General features: G+C 35.2%; 3 protein-coding genes across 3 annotated transcripts; all 3 read left to right on the top strand.

Moving 5' to 3' along the window:
* The first annotated feature begins 71 nt into the window (after positions 1–71).
* Positions 72–3,364, top strand: LOC124406470. The gene is made up of 6 exons (XM_046881896.1): positions 72–516; positions 1,191–1,482; positions 1,606–1,705; positions 1,808–1,918; positions 2,056–2,211; positions 3,314–3,364. Exons 1-6 carry the CDS (start codon positions 72–74, stop codon positions 3,362–3,364), a joined length of 1,155 nt encoding a protein of 384 aa, XP_046737852.1.
* A 2,734-nt stretch (positions 3,365–6,098) lies between these two features.
* Positions 6,099–14,643, top strand: LOC124406958 (odorant receptor 49a-like). The gene is made up of 7 exons (XM_046882700.1): positions 6,099–6,145; positions 7,879–8,323; positions 9,457–9,742; positions 10,690–10,789; positions 11,401–11,511; positions 13,836–13,991; positions 14,593–14,643. The coding sequence occupies exons 1-7, from the start codon at positions 6,119–6,121 to the stop codon at positions 14,641–14,643; spliced, it is 1,176 nt and encodes a 391-aa protein (XP_046738656.1). The 5' UTR covers positions 6,099–6,118.
* A 1,173-nt stretch (positions 14,644–15,816) lies between these two features.
* LOC124406964 (odorant receptor 4-like) lies at positions 15,817–22,444 on the top strand. Its single transcript, XM_046882711.1, has 7 exons — positions 15,817–15,854; positions 17,221–17,361; positions 17,666–17,951; positions 18,088–18,187; positions 19,410–19,520; positions 19,749–19,904; positions 22,373–22,444. The coding sequence occupies exons 2-7, from the start codon at positions 17,268–17,270 to the stop codon at positions 22,421–22,423; spliced, it is 798 nt and encodes a 265-aa protein (XP_046738667.1). The 5' UTR covers positions 15,817–15,854; positions 17,221–17,267; the 3' UTR covers positions 22,424–22,444.
* Positions 22,445–22,986: the final 542 nt, after the last annotated feature.

The raw sequence follows: 22,986 nt of genomic DNA on the forward strand, positions 1-22,986 counted from the left end.
ACACTCTTGAAATATCAACACATTCCATAATCAATTCCAAATGTAAGAATGGCCGACGGTTCTCTCTCTAGATGGACATGTCATCCGCCGTTCAAGTTCTGCATTGGAACCAAAAGCTGATGTCCATTTTGGGCCTTTGGCCACTGGATAAAAACGACAAGCGGTATGCCTTCGGCATAATGTGTTGTCTGATTCATTTAACTTTTCAACAGGCAGACCTTTACAAATTTGGAACAACTTTTGAACACGTTGTGGCGAATCTCTCGATAAATATGGTTCACTCGTCAGTCACGATTCGACTAATTACTCTACGTATCAATAGCCGAACACTCGGAAAAGTAATGCGGGAAGTTCAGGCGGATTGTATCGAGACAAATTATGAAACATTTACGGAAAGAAAAATCTTTTTACATTACCATAAGATGGCCCGGCTTTTCATCATGATATCAGTACCGATGACTGTCGTTTTAGTCTTTCTCGTCTACCTGTTACCTCTCAGCGGTGTGCTAGGGACCAGTAAGTCGAAAGCTCAGAGTAACCTGTCGTTTCTTGACAAAGACACATTGCAATCCTGAATTCGAACAAACACATATTCTAAGACTGAACACAAATTTCAATTAATATTAAGCTGCTTATAAAGACGCGTTGTACACCTCGAAAACGCGGGGATGTAGAAATCCTATACCGCTCAAGCGATCAGAGTGAAACTTGGGCAATCGATGCCTTACTTTGGAACAAAGTGGAGCGTCTTTTTACTTTTTCAAAATTTGGAAAAAAAATTTACAGATTGGTTACCACCCATAGAAATTGGGCAAATTTTCACAATTGCACTGAATGGTTCGAACTGTCCGGTATGACGCCACTTGGCGGTGATGAAACACACATTTTGAGCCTAGTCCCATGAGATTTGATGGTGAAATCACGAAATGGCAGCTGATCTGGTTTTCAATTACGAAGTACACCGAAATCTCATTTTGGCGACATTTGTTACCGACATTACGCGCATGCCGGTAATGTATGCGTGTAATGTCGGTAAAAAATTATCAGAAAGTACGATCTATTCATCCTGCACAGCATAGAACATGGGTGGCCTTAAGTTGACTAGAAAACCAACTTGGGAAGTGTATAAATTTTGACCACCTCGACTTTGTCCTCAAATTTGTACTGACATTGGTGAATTACGATTCTAGTCATAGTGACCCGAAATACAACAGTGGAGTTAAAATTGCCATACCACATGTATGTATTCTATGACGTGTCAAAAGTTCGACCATACGTACTGACATACGCCGCTCAGCTTCCGTTCGTCGTTTTCGTGGGTTTTGGAAGCGTTGCCCCCACTTGTTTAGTCGCTAGCTTGACATTCCACATGTGTGGTCAGCTGGCCGTCCTGGTGGAACGAATCAACAATATAAAGACTGATGGTCAAAATTGTGCGCTGGCAATAAAAATGCTTGTCAAGCAGCACGTGCGGTTGATACGGTGAGTTCTTTGACTAAGAAACGAAAACAACAGTCTCCAACTTGATCAAGGAAAATATTATGAATCTATTGACAATCACCCCGATAATAATTGATACATCAATCTGTAATTGATAAATTATAGGTTGACGAAGTCCGTGGATGACGTGTTCAACATTTGCATGTTGTTTCAACTCGTTACAGATATGATACTTATGGGTATTCTGACCTTCTACGTTTTGGCGGTAATCCAATGCTTACTTACTGAGTTTCTGTTCGATCATAAAAGCTCAATCAGAATTTTATCAACAGAATGTCATACGTCTTATGTCAAATTTTATTTATAGTCTGCCATCGAAGATCAAACTACTGGTTTGGTTACCTTTCTGCTGTACGTTGTGGTTGTGACAAGTTATATCTTCGTCTTCTGCTGGGGGGGTGAAAAACTTGTTGAAGAGGTATTTGAAAAATATTAAGACGTTCGCAATAAAGGCGTACAGTAGATACGTTGAAATGCATTTATTCAAATCACGTCAAATCAATTGTCGAAATTCTATTAACTGTCTAATTTTATTCGATTAAATGTTGATACTAGAGTACTAATATACATGACGCATTGAGTGCGTGTCCATGGTATGACATGCCATCAGCTCACGCCAAGATGCTTATCATATGCATGATCAGGGCGCAACAGCCGCTCACGATGACAGCTGGAAAATTCTACGAATTTACTCTAATCAATTTTACAAATGTGAGTTTGTTGCCTGTTTGTGGTTCTTATCATATAATGTATGCGTTTTAGTAGTAAAACTCAGCTTTATTTGAAGCTCTAGATCAGGTAAGGGACCATTCATTAACTACGTAAGGAAGATTTTACCCATTTTTAACCAACCCCCCCCCCCCCCCCCCCCCTCCCCCATGTAAGAACAAATAAGATTTCTTGGACTTCACACTTCTTACGTAGCTAGTCACAACGGATGACGATTTTTTAGAAGGACGCAATTTGTAGGTACATTAGTTGTTTTCACCACACCTGCACGGAAAGTACAACTTTCGACCCCTTGCATAAACGGGAAGTTGTACTTTCCGATGCATGGGGTGGTGAAAAATAGCTTACGTCACACGGGAGTGAAAAAGGCTTTCCCAAACTGCGTTCTTACCACCCTCACTTTTGGCTCGGATGTCAATCTTGCACGCAGTTTGGAATAGCCTACTTTCCCACCCTAGGTGCGGAATATACTGTTGGTTCACATTTGACTTTACAGCTCGTGGTGCTCGTGGTACTTAAAACTTACATAAATATGGTCCATAGAGTATATCATCGACGTAAAGTGATGCCGTTAAAAAAACAAACCTTTCACAGCATTATGGGCTGCAGTGCGTAATTTTTTTCGATTTCACAGTTTAACTCCAGCAGTTGTTGAGCATTTAGTTAGCATTACTTTCACACCATTTCTAGTGATCCGTACAATTTTTGGAAGCAAAATTTGTTCGCCGTAGTTGTTCGCTCACTGATTTCGGAAATATTATTTATTGCAGATGTGAGTTTACAGTTTTTTTCTTCAAAATAAACCGTGTGGATCGCTAACTTTTCAATTAACGTCGATTACGAAAAACAACATTTGAAGGAGCTTGTAAAAAATTTCAAAAATGGACTTCGGTAGTCGGGATTACTGACTATATTTGACTGATATGATAATTCTTGACTAGCAAAACAAGCCCAATCATTCCTTTTCGCTCTGTCACAAGTTGTTTAATTTACCGAATGATCGTTAAATCTTCAAACGACGTCCCATAATGATCTACTTTTACGTATAATGGAATTAATTTTCCTAATTGGTGTGTTTTTTCAGATTTTAAAAACGTCGATGGCATACGTGTCAGTGTTACGAAACATGATTTAATGCAAATGATTTGAAGCGGTTACTAGTTTCAAATCTTGCTTACTTATATGGATGAATACGGTTTAGCATCAGGAACAAGTACAGTCAGGAGCGGTAATATTCGTTGAAAATTATTGCTATGTCAAGAATCTACTCAGAATATTTTTTTCGCACTAACCTTATCTGGACAAGACACACGCATGAATTCTTATTGCATTTTGTCCACAGATTTTTGTGAATGATGGGTTATTTTTGTGCAATATCACGTGCAATTTTTCAATCGATACACGTAATATTACGTAGCTGAATATGAAAATGTTGAAGCTGTAGATTACAAAAATTTCTAATTATGTGTCTATTCTAAAAATAAACAGTATTTTCGCTTACGAATCTTTCTTTATTTATCGTAAATAACAAACCTTATGGATATTTAAGATTCCTTTGATATCATTGAAAAAAACTTGACGTTTTTGTCTCTCGAGATCTTGTCTGAACTCTGCGATCTCGAAAAGGTATATAAAATTAGTCTTAGAACAATGTCTTGTTTCCTTAACGTTATAGGGTGAAAATTGTTCAATACAAAATTAACGGTGATAAAATTCTCTAGAAATAAAGGACCTTTACTCTCGTAGTAATAGTCGTGCAAAGTTGACCAATTTTCCGTTACATCCAAAAATACCCGATTCTCTTACAGTTTCACACCCTCGGACATTGACGTCTGCTGCTTTCCCAGCAATAGTGAGTATATTACGTTACAAGTGCGAAAAGTGGCCAATTTCCAATGAGCGTGAAGTTTACAGCGCGAACTGTAAAGGCAAGTGCTGCAATTGCACGGGTACTAGTGTGAACACAGCATGAGCCAAGGTGCCTATCCACACGTGTGACAGACGTTAGTTTTCCAACACCTGTGAAGGAAAGTTTGAATTGAGAAGCAGTGGGGACGCCATTGCCAGTGCGTAAAATTTATGTGTTCGAAAGTGCGCATGCGTCAAAGAAAGTCCCAGCATGTGTAATCGAGTAATTCAGCTATGCGCATGCACCAACGTCGTTTTGAAGTGGAGCACTTTACATACGCTCTACAGACCTTCGAAATCGAACTTTCGAAGCAAGTATTGAAAAAAATATACTATTTCAAGCCGTAATTGAAAACTCTTGAGAAAGCTTGAGAATTTTACACATATTGTATGCTCAGTGTTTCAAACGTCAGCTTACTAAATGCTTTCGTGGTACTCCAATGGCGCTGGGTACAGACTAGAATGAACGGCACTAAAAGTAACTCTACAAACAATGTCAGAGGAATGAAGCTTTACATTATAATCATTGCAGAATTATTGATTTCTAAAGAATATCAGGCATGATTGGAAAAATACGTAATCCACAGTAATCGGTGTATTCCATGATAGTTGACTGAACTCATCGTATCGCGATGCAGACTCGCAGTGTTGGGTTAATTTGTGATAAATATACTGCAAATTTCAAATTACACGTAGATCCAAACGTAGAAATTTTAATTAGGCAATTCACGATAAACTACAAATAACAATTTTTATTGATCATTGATTTCGTTGGAATTGAATGTTACTTTTGTAATTTTTAATTGATTTTATATAACATGAGCATGTTTCACAGTTAAAAGTGGTCTTTTCTGTACTGCGCGCATGCGCTTTTACGTGCAAATCTGACATCACGCGATCCTAACCTCAATTTCGTGCAATGCGTGCTCACCTACGACTTCTCACGTTGCAATTTTTACGTTCGGCCCGAAAATACCGAGTTTGCCTCCTTGTTACACAATACTATAGTTCATAATTACGAAAATGATTTCAGTTTGTGATTGATTTCATTGAAATTTCAAGTTACTTGTGATGGGGAAGCTTCTAATTTGATTTTGCACCCCCGTCACGTTATCAGATTCTAACTGCTATCTATTCTGGTTGCTAGTCTGGTATCAGTTCAAATTTGTAACAGCAAAATTGGAGTAATCGTAATTTAATTTTCTGCATTTTGCATTTGCATAGTTTTTCCCAGAAACTTTTTTAATTTTCATTTGAACTGAACTTGGTACACGTTTTTTTTAAATTTAGTTTCATTTATTGGTACGTTGATATACTACGTTCTCAGAAGATCCTCCAATTTGGTGAAATCTTTAAATCCAACCGTCATGGCTCGTATCTTAAATTAGTAAAATGATAAAAGTATGAATAAAAAAAAAGCGTGATCTCATTTATGGCACCAGAAAGTTCAGCAGTTGTTTGTAAAAAAATTTCCAAATTTTTTACCTTGCTCAGAAGCCGGAACTTTTGAAGTAATTGAAAAAAGTCTCCAGGATAAGTGTCTAGAGACACGTGTTACGTGTACGATCCATTTTCTGCTACTAACGATTCTTTGCGCCTACTTTTTAATATTTGTAGATTGTTCAATTTTTATTTTTTCGTTCCTTGACAATAGAAGTGCAGCAGTGTGAAGATTATTCAACTCTTAAAACATCAACATAAAAAATTGCAAAATTGCTATTCGCTTTCCTGGAAGTATGTGAATTAAATATATCCTCCGACGACTCGGAGGAAATAGCAAACGTCGTCGGCATAATAATTGTGAATACTGGTATTAGCCTTAGACGCGGTCAGAAAATCACAAGAATGTATATTATGTGCATTCATTTTGAAAAAGCTATCTCGATTGGTTCGTGTCGGCCAATCAGAGCTCAGGAAATGTGCACCTTTAGGTAGGAGTCGTTTATTTCTCCAGTATATTGCTGCTCGTGGTCTGAGCACAATGGATCAAGTTACCTCACCGGCACAGGTAAAGATTTATCATTTCTTTGAAAACTTAGAACATAAGATCTTGAAGTGTGATTCTCAAAATTCAAATCGTGCTTAGGAAGAAAGAGATTCTATCAGTTTCCTCTTCTAATTTTAAGGGAAGAATTATTTGAAAGTTTTATAGTGACATCTCCGTTTTTTTTTCAATCACTTTTTCTTACAATCATACGCATTTTTTACTTCTCGATACTACTTGTAAAGTTTCGTATTCATGTGTATTTTTAAAACTCAATCAATCAATATCATAAAGAAATAAATATGTATCATTGTATAGACAAAACATTGTCGTTTTTCTTTGCTGTCTTTATTTTGTAAACTTAACATTGCTCTGGAGTTTTATGCTCATTTAATAACATTTGACACTTGGAAGTATAGAATTAAGCCATATATATTGCACGAATCAAAATTTGATCCACACAAAGCGAGACTCGACTTGACTTGTATTTTGCGAAAAAGTGAAAATAAAATCGTTTTGCTCAGTTGAAAAGAATACAATGTGTGAATAACACATTTTTGGCACTGTTGTTAATATAAAAAGTAAAAGAAAAGAGACGACATCAAAAAAGGAACATAAGGCGAGACAAGCAATTCGCATAAAATGCATATAATCTCGAAGAAAAAAATAATAATCGGCTGAAAAATTCGATCCTGCATCAAATAATGCTTGGCTATCCTTTGTGATGAGTGAAACCTCCAAACGGTTGATTTGGCTTACAAAAAAGATTCATGGATAAATATCGATTAATTCCATCATTATTGTCGGAGTTCAAAATTTATCGGCAAGTCGAAAAGAAACGCCGCTGAGATGACACTTAACATTGAAAGCGAAACGAAACTGAATATTGCATTCGGTAGAATATTGATTGCAGATACGGTAATAAAATACAGGAAAGTCGATCATTTTTAAAACTCCCAATTAGACACAAGAAATTGATGAATATATTTGAGGCACAAAATCTGTTAGACGCAAGAAGAGAGTCAATGATTAGGAAAAGGGAAAAAAGCGTTAAAAATAACTTTAGTGTCATTCGCGCCGATAATACTGACGGCGAATGAAACAAATGTAATAGAAATTAATCCGATAAAATTCGAATATCACAAGCTAAAAAATTATATTTTTCAATTTAAAGCTGTCATTCAATATGTTATAAAATAAAAAACGTAACGTTTTTTTGAAGAAATGGAAATTAAGCCTTTAGAAATTGCATCTAACGATTATAATACCAAATGCACATCACTTTAACAGTTTTGAACGATTCTATTTTACTACATCTTAAGAGAAATTCGCAATAATAATGTCTCACATTAAAAAAATAAATTCTAATGTCTGAAAATGACATAAATCATTGAAAAAAAAAACACTCGTTTTTGAGTCCTACGATCCCTATACATATGAACCGATTACAATGAAACCTCTTGGAATCGCTCTCATTATGAATTATCTGTACGATTTTAAACGAACAGCTTTGAATTCGAGAATTCAATTTTTTGGTACAATCTAATAAGAATACTCAAAAAATGGCCGTTTCTTCAACGTGCGAAATATGCCACGTCGGATGGTGAAGGCTTGGACCATTTTATGTCCAGCATTGCTTGCATCCAGTTAAATACTCTCCACACGATCCATCCTAGTCTGTCAACACATTGCTCGAACACGAAATGGAAAAAATTCTCGAAGCGCAGAACTTGAATGAAAATACTTTCTTCATTTAGACGGAAGCGGTCCGAGCTGTTCAACTTCTACGCTGGGTGAAAAACATACTGTCAATTGTAGGCCTTTGGCCGCTTGATATCAACGATAGGCGGTTTGTCTTCAGCCTGATCTGCATGGTGGTTCACATAAGTTCGGAATACGCCGACTTGTTCCATTTTATCGGCAGTCTTGAACACGTCGTGACCAATCTCACAGAGACAATAGCATTCATGGTGGCCACGTCCCAACTGGCATTTCTCCGTATAAACAGTCGGGAGTTCAGAGAAGTGATCTGCACGGTTCAGGACAACTTTCAGAAGGAAAATCACCAAAGTTCTAAGGAGAGAAGAATTCTCGCGAAATACCATGATAAAGCTAGGATGATCATTCAGCTCATGGCGTTAGTGCAAATTTCCTCCGCTGCCATCTGCTATCTCGCACCCATTACTAACATCCTAATCACAAGTAAGTCACACTTCTTATATTATGCAACTGGCGAAGATTCTATCTATGGAAAGAAAAAATGACATCTTGGGACTACGTCTTATTGCACATTTTTAAGGATGTATCGGTAGTAAAACGTATTCAGGAAAAGTACCATGTGTGCAAAAATAATGAAACGAAGTGATAAAGTTATTCGAGAGTTACGTAATTTAAGGAGGTTAGTTGATCAAGGATTGATACTTTTTACTAATTTTATCATGAAATAGTCGTATGACGTTGGAAATTTATTGAATTATTAGATTTACTACTTCTCCGGCAAAATGAGGAACTGGCGCAGTTTTTCTTGATGTTAATTACTGTGTAAGTTACTGCAGAAATTTGAACATTGTAATTCTCTACAAAGTCGCTGAAATAAACTTTCTTCTTTTTACCACATTTTTATTAGCTCGCTTTTTTTCTCTCTGTTTGTTCGTTTGTTTGTTTGTCTGTTCGGTACAAATTTTGCAATCGATTTAAAACTAGCTTCCCGATGAGTTATAGACTTAAACCTTTAAGCATAGCTCGGAACTGGATGACAATGCAATATCATTTGTTTGTTTGTTCGGTAGAAATTTTGCAATCGTTTTTTTTAAACTATAAGACTATGAGGTGACTTTGACATGACGACGATACGACGATCACCGACGGAGACCGAAGCTAATGGAAGATGTTAGATGAAGACGGTCAACGACAGATAACTGTGGCAGATCAGTGATGCTCACTGACAAAATAAATGATAGATAATTTTTTGAATAAAAATAAAATTTTCAATTTTCACGTTTTTAAAATGGACTAAATTGTTCAATTTTTTTCAGCCACGTACAACAGATTGAAAACGAAAAATGTGGGGCGCGTGCAATAAATTATTGATGGATGAATAGTTCATCTAACAATTTTATTACACTGCAAATGATGTGAACGTTGTGTCAGTTTTCTCAACTACATCTGCTTTCTACACCCTAAACTATTATCTATTGCATGATCGATTTTTGACCAATTAACCTCCTTGAATTTCTAGTAACACATGCAGTTCTTACATTCACACGGTACGCCTACATTGTATTATCCAACTCGTTTCAAAGCGGAGACAATAAACTATAAATGGTATTACGCAGTGAATAGGAATGGAACGTCAGAGTTGAATCTTCCGTATTACTCACGTACTTTCTACGACCTGTCAAAAATCCATTCATACGTATTGACGTATGCTGCTCAGTTTCCCTTCACCGTTGTCATGTCTGTGGGCCTGATCGGTCCCGAATATCTGATAGTATTCCTGATACTTCATGTCTGCGGCCACTTGTCAAGCTTGGTGGAACGCATCAACAACATTCGTACGAACTGTCAAGTATGTCATCAGGAAATAGAGGAACTTGTGAGGAGACACATTCGGCTGATATGGTAAGTGACAGACTAAAATGAACATGGAAGACGCCAACGGATTTGAAAACAAATTAGTAGAATGGATAAAAAAGCAAAAAGGTACGACCGTATCACGTCGACAAGAACTATGACAATGTATAGAACGCAAATAATGAAAGTTTCAAAAGTTGTTTGTCTCAACAAATATTGAACGCGATTAGTTTGGCTGTTCATCGTTCCAAAAACAAAAGCCCGCATATAGTATGATCTATTTATCTTCGATCGTGCTAGAAAACGATTATATACCGTGTGTCCATTAGGGAAGTGCGCACCTTATGCGCGTGCGCCAAGTCGTTCGAATTCTATTGGTCGATAGTTACCGTCTGATTGAGCGGCCGAAGCAATACCAATCGCGACTGTCATAAAATGTCCCTAGGAGCCCATAGCTAACGGTAATTATCCCTAGATAAAGTTTCTTTTTATTCTATTTTTTACTGAAAGGAACCATCATTAAGTATAAATTCAAAGATAAGTTTCTTATTCGAAAATAAGAAGAAAAAAAAAACAATTATTGAGCACTTTCATCCCGTGACATTTAAATCGTGATGAAAAATGTGTTTTCGAATCTCTGCTTTTGCTAAAAAGTTTCAACGATTTAAAAAATTTCCATTTTCATGTCAAGGATAATTTGGGTCGCCACACTTTTACAAGATAGCGGAAAAATTTGAAAAAATTAGAGATATCATTTTTGACCGAAGCAAACCAATAAATATATTGGATATCAGAATCCTAGGGGCTGAGGTCGATGACCCGCTGGTTTGACGTCGAATGTCCTTTATATACACATACTAGTACTTGATGAAATATGTTTTCTGGTCGAAACGTTTTTTTCTTCTGAAGATAACGTTTCCATTGTAATAAATTTTTCAAAGATTAAAGCAAACAAAATTACTAAAGTATGAATATTCACCGCTTACGGAATACAGGACGGCGATGACTTTGAAGAAGGCCTGCAGCGTTCTCTTATTGACACAACTCATCGGAGGAATGCTTAACATATGTTTCGTGTCCTACCACGTTTTATTGGTAATAGCAGTAGTAACATTCATGTACCTTAGAATGTTCCAAATTAGGGCAATGTGTGTATGCGTATATATATATAGATATATATATATACACACTTTTTTCGCCGGAACGATGTCTAAACATTACTTTGTGACGTACAAAAAATTTTCCCGAAGTACAGGATTTTTCACTCAAACCGAAAAGGTGCCTGACAGCATGTAACCTTTTCGCATTCAAATAAAATCTAAAAAAAAAACATTCGGATTCCAGATTCTTTGCGGATTTTTCCAAAATAATTATGAGTACGATCTAAATCTGAATAAAATATTGTAGATATTAACATTATCGTAAAAAATGATGATAACTTTTCTTTTTACATTAGATCGTGAAGCCAATTTGAATACCAAAAAGTGAGATCAAATTATTATGTGAATTCCAGGCAGAAATTGAAATGTGAATGATTGTTTACAATTTTTTAGAAATGTGAAAAAGTCAGGTGAAATGTTGCACCCCTCAGACTTGAGATGAAAATCCCGTATTTCGGGAGAATTTTCAGTTCGGCAAAAACTATGACATTTAGATCGTTTATTGCACCAAAAATGAATACACGAAATAATCAAAAATTTACGCAGAATGCTGCGGAAGGACAAACATCTAGTTTTATCAGTTTTACGGTGTACATACTGTGCACGATGTCCTTCGTATTCATCAACTGCTACGTTGGCGAGAGTCTTATTCAAGAGGTAATTGTGATGCATATTGGGGCCGTCCTTGAATTACATAAAAGTAATTGGGATGAGGATAAGGATAAGAATAATAATGATAAGGATAAGAATAGAATTAAAAAAAAATAATAACTGCGACTCAGCCCACCATATCCTTTTTGGTTTATCTCCACAAGCGATTAGCTTGCGTGGTATGAGGGATGGTGGGTTAGTGACCATCGTTATGGGTCTGCAGTTGTTAAAAGATATTCAATAGAAACACCCACATCTTTGTTTTAACAGGTGAAATTACTTGTAAAGAATTCCTCAAAAGTATCGTCAGATTATGAAAACTACCCTCACTGAGTGTACTACTTAAGCCTTACATTGCATACCGGGGTCAAAGTGACCCCAAGACATGTTCACCGTAAATTCTGTATGAAAAATATCCAAAATAATCTGATTTCATCCGAGATAAATAATGAAATATCGTGGATATAGTTAATTCATTTTTTTTTCAAAAAATTCGACTTCGCTCACTCAAATAAATACCTTTTTTCCATCGCGAAGTATCTCCATACATTTGTTCTTAAATATTCATGTCTGGAGAGTCAAGGTCAGTAGATAGAGGATGGTACTCGCATATGGAATTTTTCGTAGGAACAAAAATGTCGAATGCGTTGTCAGACGGTGGTATAAAACTTACATACTATACAGAAATTGAAACAAAAATGGCAACCATGGGAAGAGATTCTCTTGCCACGCGTTTATAGAGGGTAGAAGTAAAGAGAAGTATCACATGTGGGTTTTCAACTGGAAAAGAATCCGCCAAAAAGCAGCAAATAGTGGTTCAATAAGTCACCGGGAGGGTGCTGATAACCAATAAGGGTTCAATCTGAACTTGGCCGTTATAAATGAAGAGCAGTATGTCAAAGGGAAGTAGCAAAATACAGAAGTAGTTGTGATGACTAAATTATTTGATAAAAGTGTCTCAAATGTATGCTCAACTTCTAAAGTAGTGAAGAAATAAGTATAGGATTTATAATAAGTGAAGGAATAAATAAAAAAGAATATCCTGTGTATTTTTCAAACCAACGGTATGTTAATATAATTCAGCATTATTATTTTGTAAGACAATTTAAAAAATGTAATTAATTTTTCATAAATTAAGTTAATTATTTGAAAAAATTCTATTCTGACAATTTTTTGACTGAAAATTTGATTACAAATTTTACATTTTGAATAAATATTTCAATCCTTAATTTCAAATTGTTTAGGGATAGGTTTAATGAATGGAACAAATGACTTTATTCGAATTCGAACTTTATTGGCCGATAGTTAACGCCTGATTGAGCAGCCGACGCAATACCAATCGAGAGTGTCAAAAAATTTCCCTAGGAGCTCACAGCTAACGATTTAATACCGAAAATGACTTGGAAATCAGCAATACGTCGAACATCTTTAATCGTTTCGGAAACACTATTTTCTAATAATGGAAATTAACAGGAAATCACTTGTGCAATCGTTGATATTTCAAAGCGCGTAGCCCCTTTGACTATCGTCGTGGAATCTGTCCACAGATTTCTTTTCACAACTTCAATGTCCATGAAAAGTAGTTTGATAATATCGCTTTAGAAAAATTTGAAACTTTTAAACATTCAGAATTCAATTTCGAGTGTAACTTTTAAAGATCAAGTCTTGCGCTATGTGACGTTTGTTAACCAAATTTTTTATTTCAAAGTGCCTGATTCAGAAACTAGATTCACATGGAATTCCGATAGATCAACTTTAATCAAAAACTCATCTTGGCGTTGATATCGGGATTCCATGATAAATATTTGAATAATTAAAGAAACTTGGCTACCTCGAAACTCTGTTAATAAACTCACCCGATGAAAACTTCAAGTATATTAAACGATGTACATACGTAGTACTGAGTGCTCAGAGTACCGAACATGGTCAGGTGGATAAAGTCGAACTAACAAAGTATATCTTGCCAATTTTTTTTAAAAGGTTTTTTTTTTATAATTCCCAATCACGTGGGTCGATGTAAAAGTTTTTTATAGGGTGAATTCCAGACAAACTGCTAAATCGCTCATACTTTGTACTTAATTGTAAATTGAGGATGACCCCATTTATGCTATAAAATGCATGTTCACATCACAAGATACGCATGAATTTTTTTGTTGAACTGTAATTTTGTTTTTCAAGGATAAACTGGAAACTCCTAGAAATGCACGTTTTAAATCAATCATTAACTTCACCCTCAATAAAGTAACTTTGGTTGAATTCTATCCTGTAAATGTATTTACTAGGCCCGTGATTTTTTGTTACATATCATTTGACAAGAAATTCCCTTACAGAGTGACAGAGTACATCAATCATTCAGCGAGTGTCGATGGTACGAAATGTCAACCAAGCATGCGACATGGATGGTAATATGCATGGCCAGAGCGCAGCAGCCACTTGTAATGACAGCTGGGAACCTCTACACGTTCTCTTTCGCCAGCTTTATGGAAGTGAGTTAGCAAATAATACTGCGCAAAAGAAAAAAGGAAAGTGAATTTTTTCGAACACTTCGTTTTGGTCATTTTTCAACAAAATGTTATTATTTTACTCGTTGCTTTTATATGTTTACTTTTTACTTACGGTTAAAATAAAATATCACCATAACTTTCGCTATTTAGATACTGTCTGAATTTTCAAAAACAGACCAAATGACGATGTGATAAATCATAAAATGTTTTGCAAGAATTCAGCGTGTAATTTATTACACGATTCATTTTGTAAATTCGATAACGTGTATATCAACTCAGATAATAAATGACAAAAACACGAATTATCAGGTATACTAGATCAAAAATCATATAGTCAATTATTATATAGTTCAGATCGTGGATTTGGCATATATTATGTGGTTTCTTTTATATTTTATCGAATTTATAAGATAAATCGTGTAATAAATTACACGCTGAATTTTTTAAAAATGTTTTATGATTTGTCACATCATTTTTTTCAGTAAGGCTTTACCTGCCTTATGGTATAGAATAATAATCTATTACCATACGAAACTTTATACTAATTGAACTAATTTCTGTCTTGTATCTTTCTTTCTTGCAGATAATCAAAACATCAATGGCATATCTGTCAGTGCTGAGGACCCTCATCTGATGTAATGCCTTTAATATCTTGTAATTATTGTAGTTCAGGGATATACCGATGAATGGTAACATAGAAACAGTGAGCAGCTGTCTTTCGAAAATGTAGACATTTTTTAAATACTAAAATACAGATGATTCAGGTCCTGCAAACCTTTGTTCAATATACCGAGAAGAAACGGTGAAACTTGACAGGCTGAGTAATCGAATGCGCATGCGCAATCCAATCGAACTCTGTTGGTCGGTAAGCTTAACTCCTAGGAGTTAAAACTGGCGCTTTCTGCACTACGCGCATGCGCATTCGCAAAGTCATTGTCCCCTCACAGAAACGAGTACGTTGTGAACAGAACTTGTTTATCTTTTCAGAGAAATTTTGTTTGATTGAATGTTTGTTGATTATTAACCTTTCTGAAGAAAAATTTTGTCGATAAAAAACTTTAGATGATAAATGCAATATTGAGAAGGAACTAGTGAATTGATCGTCACTTCGATCACGAAAAAATCATCTCTTTAACCAAGAGAGCATTTAGCTGAAAGTTATCGACAAAAGTAAAATCAAGAACAAACAGGATATGGTGATTTAAATAAAAACTGAGATTACAGAATTACTCTAGAAATTGAGAAAACTGGATTCACAGAGTTAATCTATCACCTACAATCCAATCTTTTCTCTACGATTCCAGTATTTATTATTTTTATATTTTTACCTGCAACTTTTTCAAAATATGTATCCAATTTTCAAAATACAAGAGATAAAGCTTCTTCGACCCCTTATTCAGCACTATAATGTACACGACACGTATCAGATATTCACAATTTCCAGGACTCCTGGAACGTGAATACCTCTCGCAGGTTTCTTCCAAGGCAATAAATTATTTGTATATGATGTCACGTACGTCAATTTAAGCTTTCGAGTTCTATTCAATAATGCATATAAAAATGCATACGTTTAGCGAACATTTTCTATGCTGTACGCTTCACCCCAGATTGCAGTGATGTGATCTATATAAGTAATGCACGTCGCACATCCGGTAACTGAGAATCAAGAAGTAAAACGGTCAAGACGTCTTACGCGCATGCGTGATACGTTTATCAATTTGAAAATAAAATCGATACAATTATTGATAGAACAAAAGAAACCCGCTATTCGCACGGGAGGTGAAAATTTTCGCAGTTCGCATCAATCTTTCGACGGGAAAACTTCCGCTTCCTGCTACAATGAGCGTAAGAATTTTTCACGCTCATTTTACAGTAATTAATTCTCAAATAATTCTTGCGTCGAAATTGCAAAATCATTACCGTCCGCGGAAGCTTTCAATATAGAGAAACATTTTAGATTTAAAAAATGCACTGTACATGGAAATTGAAAGACACCTTTTATCTTATGTTTCGGGCAGAGTTTCGGAAGGATTGTTGTGCGGCAAAAGCTAATGTTTGGACTCTGTTTCGGCAAAAAAAAGACACAGTGTATATACGGGGCATTCCATGTCAATTCGAATAGGGTTTGATCCTCTTGGATTTGGTCCGTGATTTTTTATATTGTTGTTTCAAATCTAGAAAGCGTGCCAAGATTTTTTCACAGTTTTCCTTACCCTCCTTAGCGTCCCCAGAGCTCCTTAAAGGATGATCTTTGACAATGACTGCGACATTTTTTTAAATTATTAAATAAATTACGTAAATTGTGTGACCAAAATTATAAATACATATGTCAACTAGAATTAAAATTTTTTTTCAGTCATTTCGATTTTTTTTTTTTAAGATTAAGGGTTTGATATATTTTTCCTAATAAAACAACAATCCGTAAATTTTTATTGGAATGAAAAAAAAAAAAAATTAAAATTTCAAATGCATCTTTTTTTAGTTATTTTGATTTTTCAATTTCGAATTTTAATAAAAATTACCAAATTTCCGTATCAGGGAAAATATGACTGTTTTGCCTACCCATTTCAATTTTGGTTGGAATCTTTCTGATTTTGGTCACAAAATTCATATAATTTTTTTCATAATCTTTAAGAATAACGCAATCATTATCAAAATATCATGATCTGAGCTCTGGAGACGTCAGAGGGCAGGAGAGGATCGAAAAAATCTGAAAAAAAACTGAAATGATTTTCAGAGTTGAAACAATAGTGAAAAAAATCGCAGATCAAATCCAAAAAGGTGAGGATCAAACACTAGTCGAATTGACGTGGAATGCCCCATACATAATCCTCTAATTTTAAACAGTCTAATGTGTCAGCTGTGCTTAGTTTGTCTGACAGCTAAGTTTTCTCTCAATTGCAGTTGAATCTTGCTTCAGCAGTGGACCTGATGAGTTGGAATCAGCGAATACTTGGTATTCTGGGTACTTGGCCGGATAAGAATTCAAGAATCCTTCGCTTCTCGCTTTTCATAAGCTATCTCTTGATCCACATTACTCTCGAGTACACTTACCTCTATTATAACATTCGAAAGTTGGAAACCGTTGTAGTTAGTATGACAGAGATTATCCCCTTCACGGTAGTCCTGCTTAAGGCAATCGTGACGCGTAAGAATAACAGACTTCTGTGTAAAATCATCGACAATATGGAAGAAAATTTTTCTGTCCAAGATTACAGAAATCAGGAAGAGATCCAGATTTTTCTCAGGTACAACGCAATGGCAAAGAACTTCATTCGCGTTATCGTACCTCTTGTCTTTTCCTCATCCGTCGTGTACTTTGCAAAGCCTCTCTTTGTCCACTTTACGTCAAGTAAGAAAATGGGAAAATTTATTCTTCGAAATTCAAATCACACGATAACTTGAATATTATTATTATATTATTTTTTCAAGAATAACACAAACAGATAAAAAGATGCACAAATAAATTTGATCATTTAATCAAATCAAACTGAATGCTGATTGCTTTGAACACACTTTCACTTTCGATTAAAAGGAGGAATTTGAGAAAAAGATTTTTACTGCAATAAATTTCTTCTCTAACTGAGTAAATTACGCAAGTTTGGTTCCAATGGATCCCAAAGCTTTAAATAAAGTTCCGACGTCTCCTTTTCAAGTTCAAGAAAATGACACGATTGCTTTCAACCTGCCTTACCGCGTTCATTTGTTCTACAACATCTCGAACGCAGCCGTCTACACACTGATCTACGCTCTTCAAGCTCCATTAGTCCTGATTGCAACATGTGGCTACACGGGGTCCGATTGCTTGTTGGTAACCTTGACGCTCCATGTTTGTGGCGAACTATCCGTTCTTGCCAATCGTGTGGAAAACTTGAACTGCGATACCCAAGGATGTAAGGAAAATATAGGAGCTCTTGTCAGGAAGCACGTTCAATTAATTAGGTAGGTATATAAACTTGACTTGCTCAATCATGCTTACAATAATAAAATTATCAATTACTGTGGAAGTTGAATAAACGGTGAAAACTCGCCTTGATTACACGATGCGAATTTTTTTATACTGATCACTTTTCAACAGGATGACAAGGTCCTTGGAAGAAGCTTTCAATACCGTTCTCCTAGGACAACTGTTTGGTGGCACCTTTCTGATTTGCTTTCTTGGATACAACGTACTCGCGGTAAAAATTTCAAATGTCTCAACTTTCTCACCATCAATATCACTTGATAGGCTATCCACGATTAAGAACAAAGGAACAAACGGTACTGATTTAAAAATTTTCGATTCTTTTTGAAGAAAATTTCTCGGTCAAAAATCGACACTTTTCATTAATTTTATTACGAGATAGTTGTACGTTGAGGATTTGCCGAATTATTATATTCGCAGTCTACGAAGATCTCTTTGAAAGTATAAGAATATGGAATACTTGAATTATAAACAAAACCTTAGATATCGATGCTTCGTTCGAAATCGTTTCAAAATCGTTAATCATATAAGAGATTAAACCGATTCTACTCTACGATATTTCAGAAAATAAAAGGTTGGTCTGTGGTGTTGATGATTTCTCGGAGATGGTTAACTTGAAACCAAAAAATCGAACGATTTTAAATTCAGCATGTTAATGCCGTTGGAATGAATCATACAAGTCTTGATATTTGCAAAATCCACAAAATGACGGCTATTTTTTGAAAAAGTTGAAAAAACCGCTTTTTCGGTTGCCCTTTTTGCAAAAAAAAACCACAGTTAAAATCAAAATTTCAAAAAACCTTTAATTCATTCCAAGACCATCCACATGCTGAACCTGAAACCAATCGATTTTTTGGTTTCAGGTTAGCCATCTCCAAGAAATCATCAACACCGCAGACCTACCTTTTTTCAGACTGATTTTCAAGTACGATTTTCGTGTATAAAAAGTGTTTAAAATTAATAAAAAAAATTTTCGTATGTAATTCGAGAGTGTATTTATTAAGCCGAACAAAGCCATATCAATATTTACAGTTAAAACTTATTAAAAAAATTCTTGAAAAAACAGTCGGGTAGACCCCTTAAAGTAGATTAAAGTACTATGTACGACCGAAATCAAAAGAATAATACAGGAACTGAAGAAAAAAAATTATAATTCCATACCGTGATAATCAGTGCTCGCTACGCAGGTTCTATTCATTTTCGTGCAGAATTACATATTTTCTCTCCATGATGAACGGTAATACACAACAGCCTGAGTCCCGATGTAAATTACAAAACACAATCTCCGATTTGCACAACACCAAGGAAACGATAAATAATTATACGTCAAGAGCTAATTATAGCAGTAGTAAAATGTTATACCTGTACCAGTATGACTGATAGAGAAAAACAATTCTAAGCCCCGGTATAGATACTGTACGTTGACCTCTTTCCAGAACACAACCGAAGGCCAAGAGACGGACTTACTTAATTTTTCACTTTACGGCTTCTCGGTGGTCGTATTACTCTTCGTTTATTGTTACATCGGCGACTGTCTCACGAACGAGGTGAGTCGTGAGTACATAAAATACTGCGAGAATCGCAGTGCACTAATAATCTATTATTAAACAATCTCCAAGATTTATCGTCGACACAAACATACGATACCATTATCTATGATTATTGACATACTCCGTTTATCGCCTTTTTGCTGTTCTCCAATATGGTTGAGTAAATTTGCAAAGTCATTTCTCAAATTAATCCACGTTATTTTTCAACCTGACTATCATTTTCAGAACGTTAAATTACGGAATGCATTTTTCAACTGCCGGTGGTACAACCTCACAACTAAAGAGTCGATGATGTTTGTTACATGCATCATCCAGTCCCAAAAGTCGCTCCACCTCACCGCTGGAAAGTTCTACGTCTTTTCCTTGGCAAGATTTTCCGACGTATGTGGAAATTTTTTCAAACTTTCGTATCTTAATAACACAATTTGATAGATTCACTTTTTATGAAACACTGAAAATCTTTGCGAAATTTATATAACTTGGCTTTAAAACTATAATGCTTGAAAAACTTGACAAAAACCTGACCCTGGGCACCATAAAGATGCGTTCAAAGTGAGGTATATGTACGTACAGAGAAAAAGGAAGAGTATACCTTATAGGTATCTAAGATCTATCACAATTTTTCACAATTTCATACATACGTTTGTGTACTATTATATGTATATTATAAAGAGATTACGAACCGATTTTCATTACATTTTAACAAAAGTGACTGTAAAATCTTTAAAGTGTCATATAAGAAGACATAAACTACAGTTAACTAATCAGGTGTTTTGAGTGCGGGTTCACGTATCCAATACACGCGTATTTACAACAATCCATCCCATTTTCTCGTAGAACATCGGTTTTTTAAAAACGCGAAATGATTTATAATCGAATCTTTTTGATGTTGGGAAATAAGTTCTGGTCAGCTAGAAACGATAAATATATCATATGGATGGATAATCGAATAATTTGCAAAATATAATCTCAAAATCCGTCTTGTAGTGAAATATATGGATCAAAAATTTATACCGTATTTATTCGGCCCTAAGCCGACCAGAGTGCACTTTCTGACAAAAGCACGAACATTTTACGTAAAACTCGAAATTGAATCCAAGTTTTAGTACAAAATTATCTAGATTCTCGTCAAAACCCTTACATCGTCATGGGATATAAACTTGAGGAAATTATGTGAACAAGTTAATTTGGTTTTAATGATAGAAATGCATGATTCCAAAATCTACGTGCAAATATTACGAATATAGTTGCAAAGAGAGAGGCTATTTTTTTAATAAACAATAAAAAAATTTTGATGTTCTGGTAACGTAAGTCAGGACGAGTGTCAACAGGGTTTCAATAGAAACCGTTTATTCATTGAATTGTTGACCGTCTTGCAAGACTATTCACTTCCTACATGCAGAACATGACATTCATTTTACAAGTCGAGTCTATTTACCTCAAATACTTTGTACGAAAAAAAAAATGTCAGTAAACTTATTCCATGAATTATTTTTATACAGAGTGAAATTTACTCTTCTGGGTATTTTTCCGCAATCGCCATCTTGCCAAGGAATAAAGCGATCTTAAACTCGAGATATCAAAGGAGAATATTCTTGCGAAACGAATAGGATAAATATTAAATATAGAATATGTTAAGTCAATATTGAACGCCACACAACAGGCGTAAGAGTTGACGTATCACGTACATGTACGATTAACGTTATTTTGAGTCATCTCTTGCACCATTGCTCTGTCGACTACCGTATAATTAAGGATATACCAGGATTAATAGTCTGAACAAAAAATGTTTCAACAAAAATTACAAAACAGAGGCTAAGAAGCTTCACAGCGCATAAAGTTCATTAAGGCGGATTTGATTTGAAAATGTAATTCTTCAACGTCGACGAAATTTGGAATATGTATAAGAATTTCAACGAAGGGGGTTCAATCTTTTTAAATGATTTTACACCAGCTAGATTATTGTTTAATCATTTTTAGTGTTGAAAACCATCTTGTTCTTGTGTTTCAATGAATTACAGCTCATTTCGCCTGGGTATGATTTCTATATAAATCATGTAACATTAAATGCATTTCTCAACTTTAGAGTTAATTCAAAAAACCTTCCCGGAGTGAAATAAATGGACCAAAAATCAAAATACGGTAAATACGGTAAAATCATCGACGGTTGTAATTGTAAATATGCATATGCTTTATGGAAAAACGTGTTAAATTTTCGGTTTTTAACTTTTTTCATCTCGAGAGTCAATAGTTAACTGAATGTCAGTCAATTAGACATTCACCGATATCTGCCAGGTTGTGAATTAATAGTCAATGGTATACAAATCAGCTGTAAATCGATTTATCGTTATCAAGAAATAGTCAAGCGAAAGTTTTGCTTTATCGTTGTCTTGATTTTTACATTTTTGAGGACATTCGCTCACATATGGTTTGCACAGCAGCGTCTTTCAGCTTATTAAAAGTCATCAGCACATCTCAGGCTAAAAATCGGCGTTCTGCCGAATTTCCGACACCTCTAAGTTGAATTTTTCATCTACCGTCATTTTGCTACCTTTTAATTTGTCAAATCATAGCCGACATTTCGACAGATTTGCAATACCTTGGTAGGCTTTAATATAATACTATTGTAATCAAAACAAGTCTCACTGCTATAGTTTGCGGTGCAGAAAAAGTAAATTATTCTAAATTTCAATAAATTTTACGTTACATCGCGAATCTATTTTTCATTAACCATCAAATCCAGTCCGTGAAAATTGACTCTAGCAAACCAGCCGATTCTGGCGTCTAGATGACGCGACGCTTACGCCGTATCAGCGTGCATATTTCAAAACGGATGTACATATTTACAGGTAATAAGAAGTTCGGCGGCTTACCTGTCGGTGTTACGGAATCTCCTGTAGGATGACTCAGCCACCGATTGTAAGTACGTGAGTAAATATTGATGCGCTGTACGATGTTTGCAAAATTTGGTACAATGCACTCTGTGCATATACAGTACCGTGTGACCTTGTATGTCATGCACATAAGCTGATATTTAATTAAAGTCACAACTGATGAGCCTCAGACCTACAGAAGATTTGAAAATAGTTTGACTCTCCACCAGCAACGAGGACACAGTGATTAAATATCTAAAATAATTGTGTCATTTCTTCAACGAAACCTGGATAAATGTGTCATTCATTGTGGAAAAAATGCAACATCTACAGCAAAACGTAACAGTTAGATTATTTTTTCTCGAGAAAATAGAAAACACATAATACCAATAACATAGGTCTACAATAAAATTATCTTTGAAAATAAAATAAAATATTATGTTATCGATATGAAGGTTTTAATGATATAGATATGAAGATTTTTTTTTATTATTGTTCAAAAATCAGAATTTATTGTGTTTTTTTTTGTATTTACACTACTTAATATATTCAAATAGTATCTGTACATACAAATCCCACCAAAGAGCACC

Source organism: Diprion similis, chromosome 6 (assembly GCF_021155765.1).
Source record: "Diprion similis isolate iyDipSimi1 chromosome 6, iyDipSimi1.1, whole genome shotgun sequence".
Lineage (NCBI taxonomy): Eukaryota > Metazoa > Arthropoda > Insecta > Hymenoptera > Diprionidae > Diprion > Diprion similis.

What these genes read in the sequence shown, in the direction of transcription:
- LOC124406958 (XM_046882700.1), top strand. Translation starts at nt 6,119, where the DNA reads ATGGATCAAGTTACCTCACCGGCACAG. An exon ending in AAGTTACCTCACCGGCACAG is followed by an intron (nt 6,146 to 7,878) that starts GTAAAGATTTAT and finishes TTCTTCATTTAG; the next exon opens with ACGGAAGCGGTCCGAGCTGT. An exon ending in TGTCCTACCACGTTTTATTG is followed by an intron (nt 10,790 to 11,400) that starts GTAATAGCAGTA and finishes AAATTTACGCAG; the next exon opens with AATGCTGCGGAAGGACAAAC.
- LOC124406470 (XM_046881896.1), top strand. Translation starts at nt 72, where the DNA reads ATGGACATGTCATCCGCCGTTCAAGTTCTGCATTGGAACCAAAAGCTG. An exon ending in CAGCACGTGCGGTTGATACG is followed by an intron (nt 1,483 to 1,605) that starts GTGAGTTCTTTG and finishes GATAAATTATAG; the next exon opens with GTTGACGAAGTCCGTGGATG. An exon ending in TGACCTTCTACGTTTTGGCG is followed by an intron (nt 1,706 to 1,807) that starts GTAATCCAATGC and finishes TTTTATTTATAG; the next exon opens with TCTGCCATCGAAGATCAAAC.
- LOC124406964 (XM_046882711.1), top strand. Translation starts at nt 17,268, where the DNA reads ATGGCAAAGAACTTCATTCGCGTTATCGTACCTCTTGTCTTTTCCTCA. An exon ending in CTTTGTCCACTTTACGTCAA is followed by an intron (nt 17,362 to 17,665) that starts GTAAGAAAATGG and finishes CTCCTTTTCAAG; the next exon opens with TTCAAGAAAATGACACGATT. An exon ending in CCTTGGCAAGATTTTCCGAC is followed by an intron (nt 19,905 to 22,372) that starts GTATGTGGAAAT and finishes ACATATTTACAG; the next exon opens with GTAATAAGAAGTTCGGCGGC.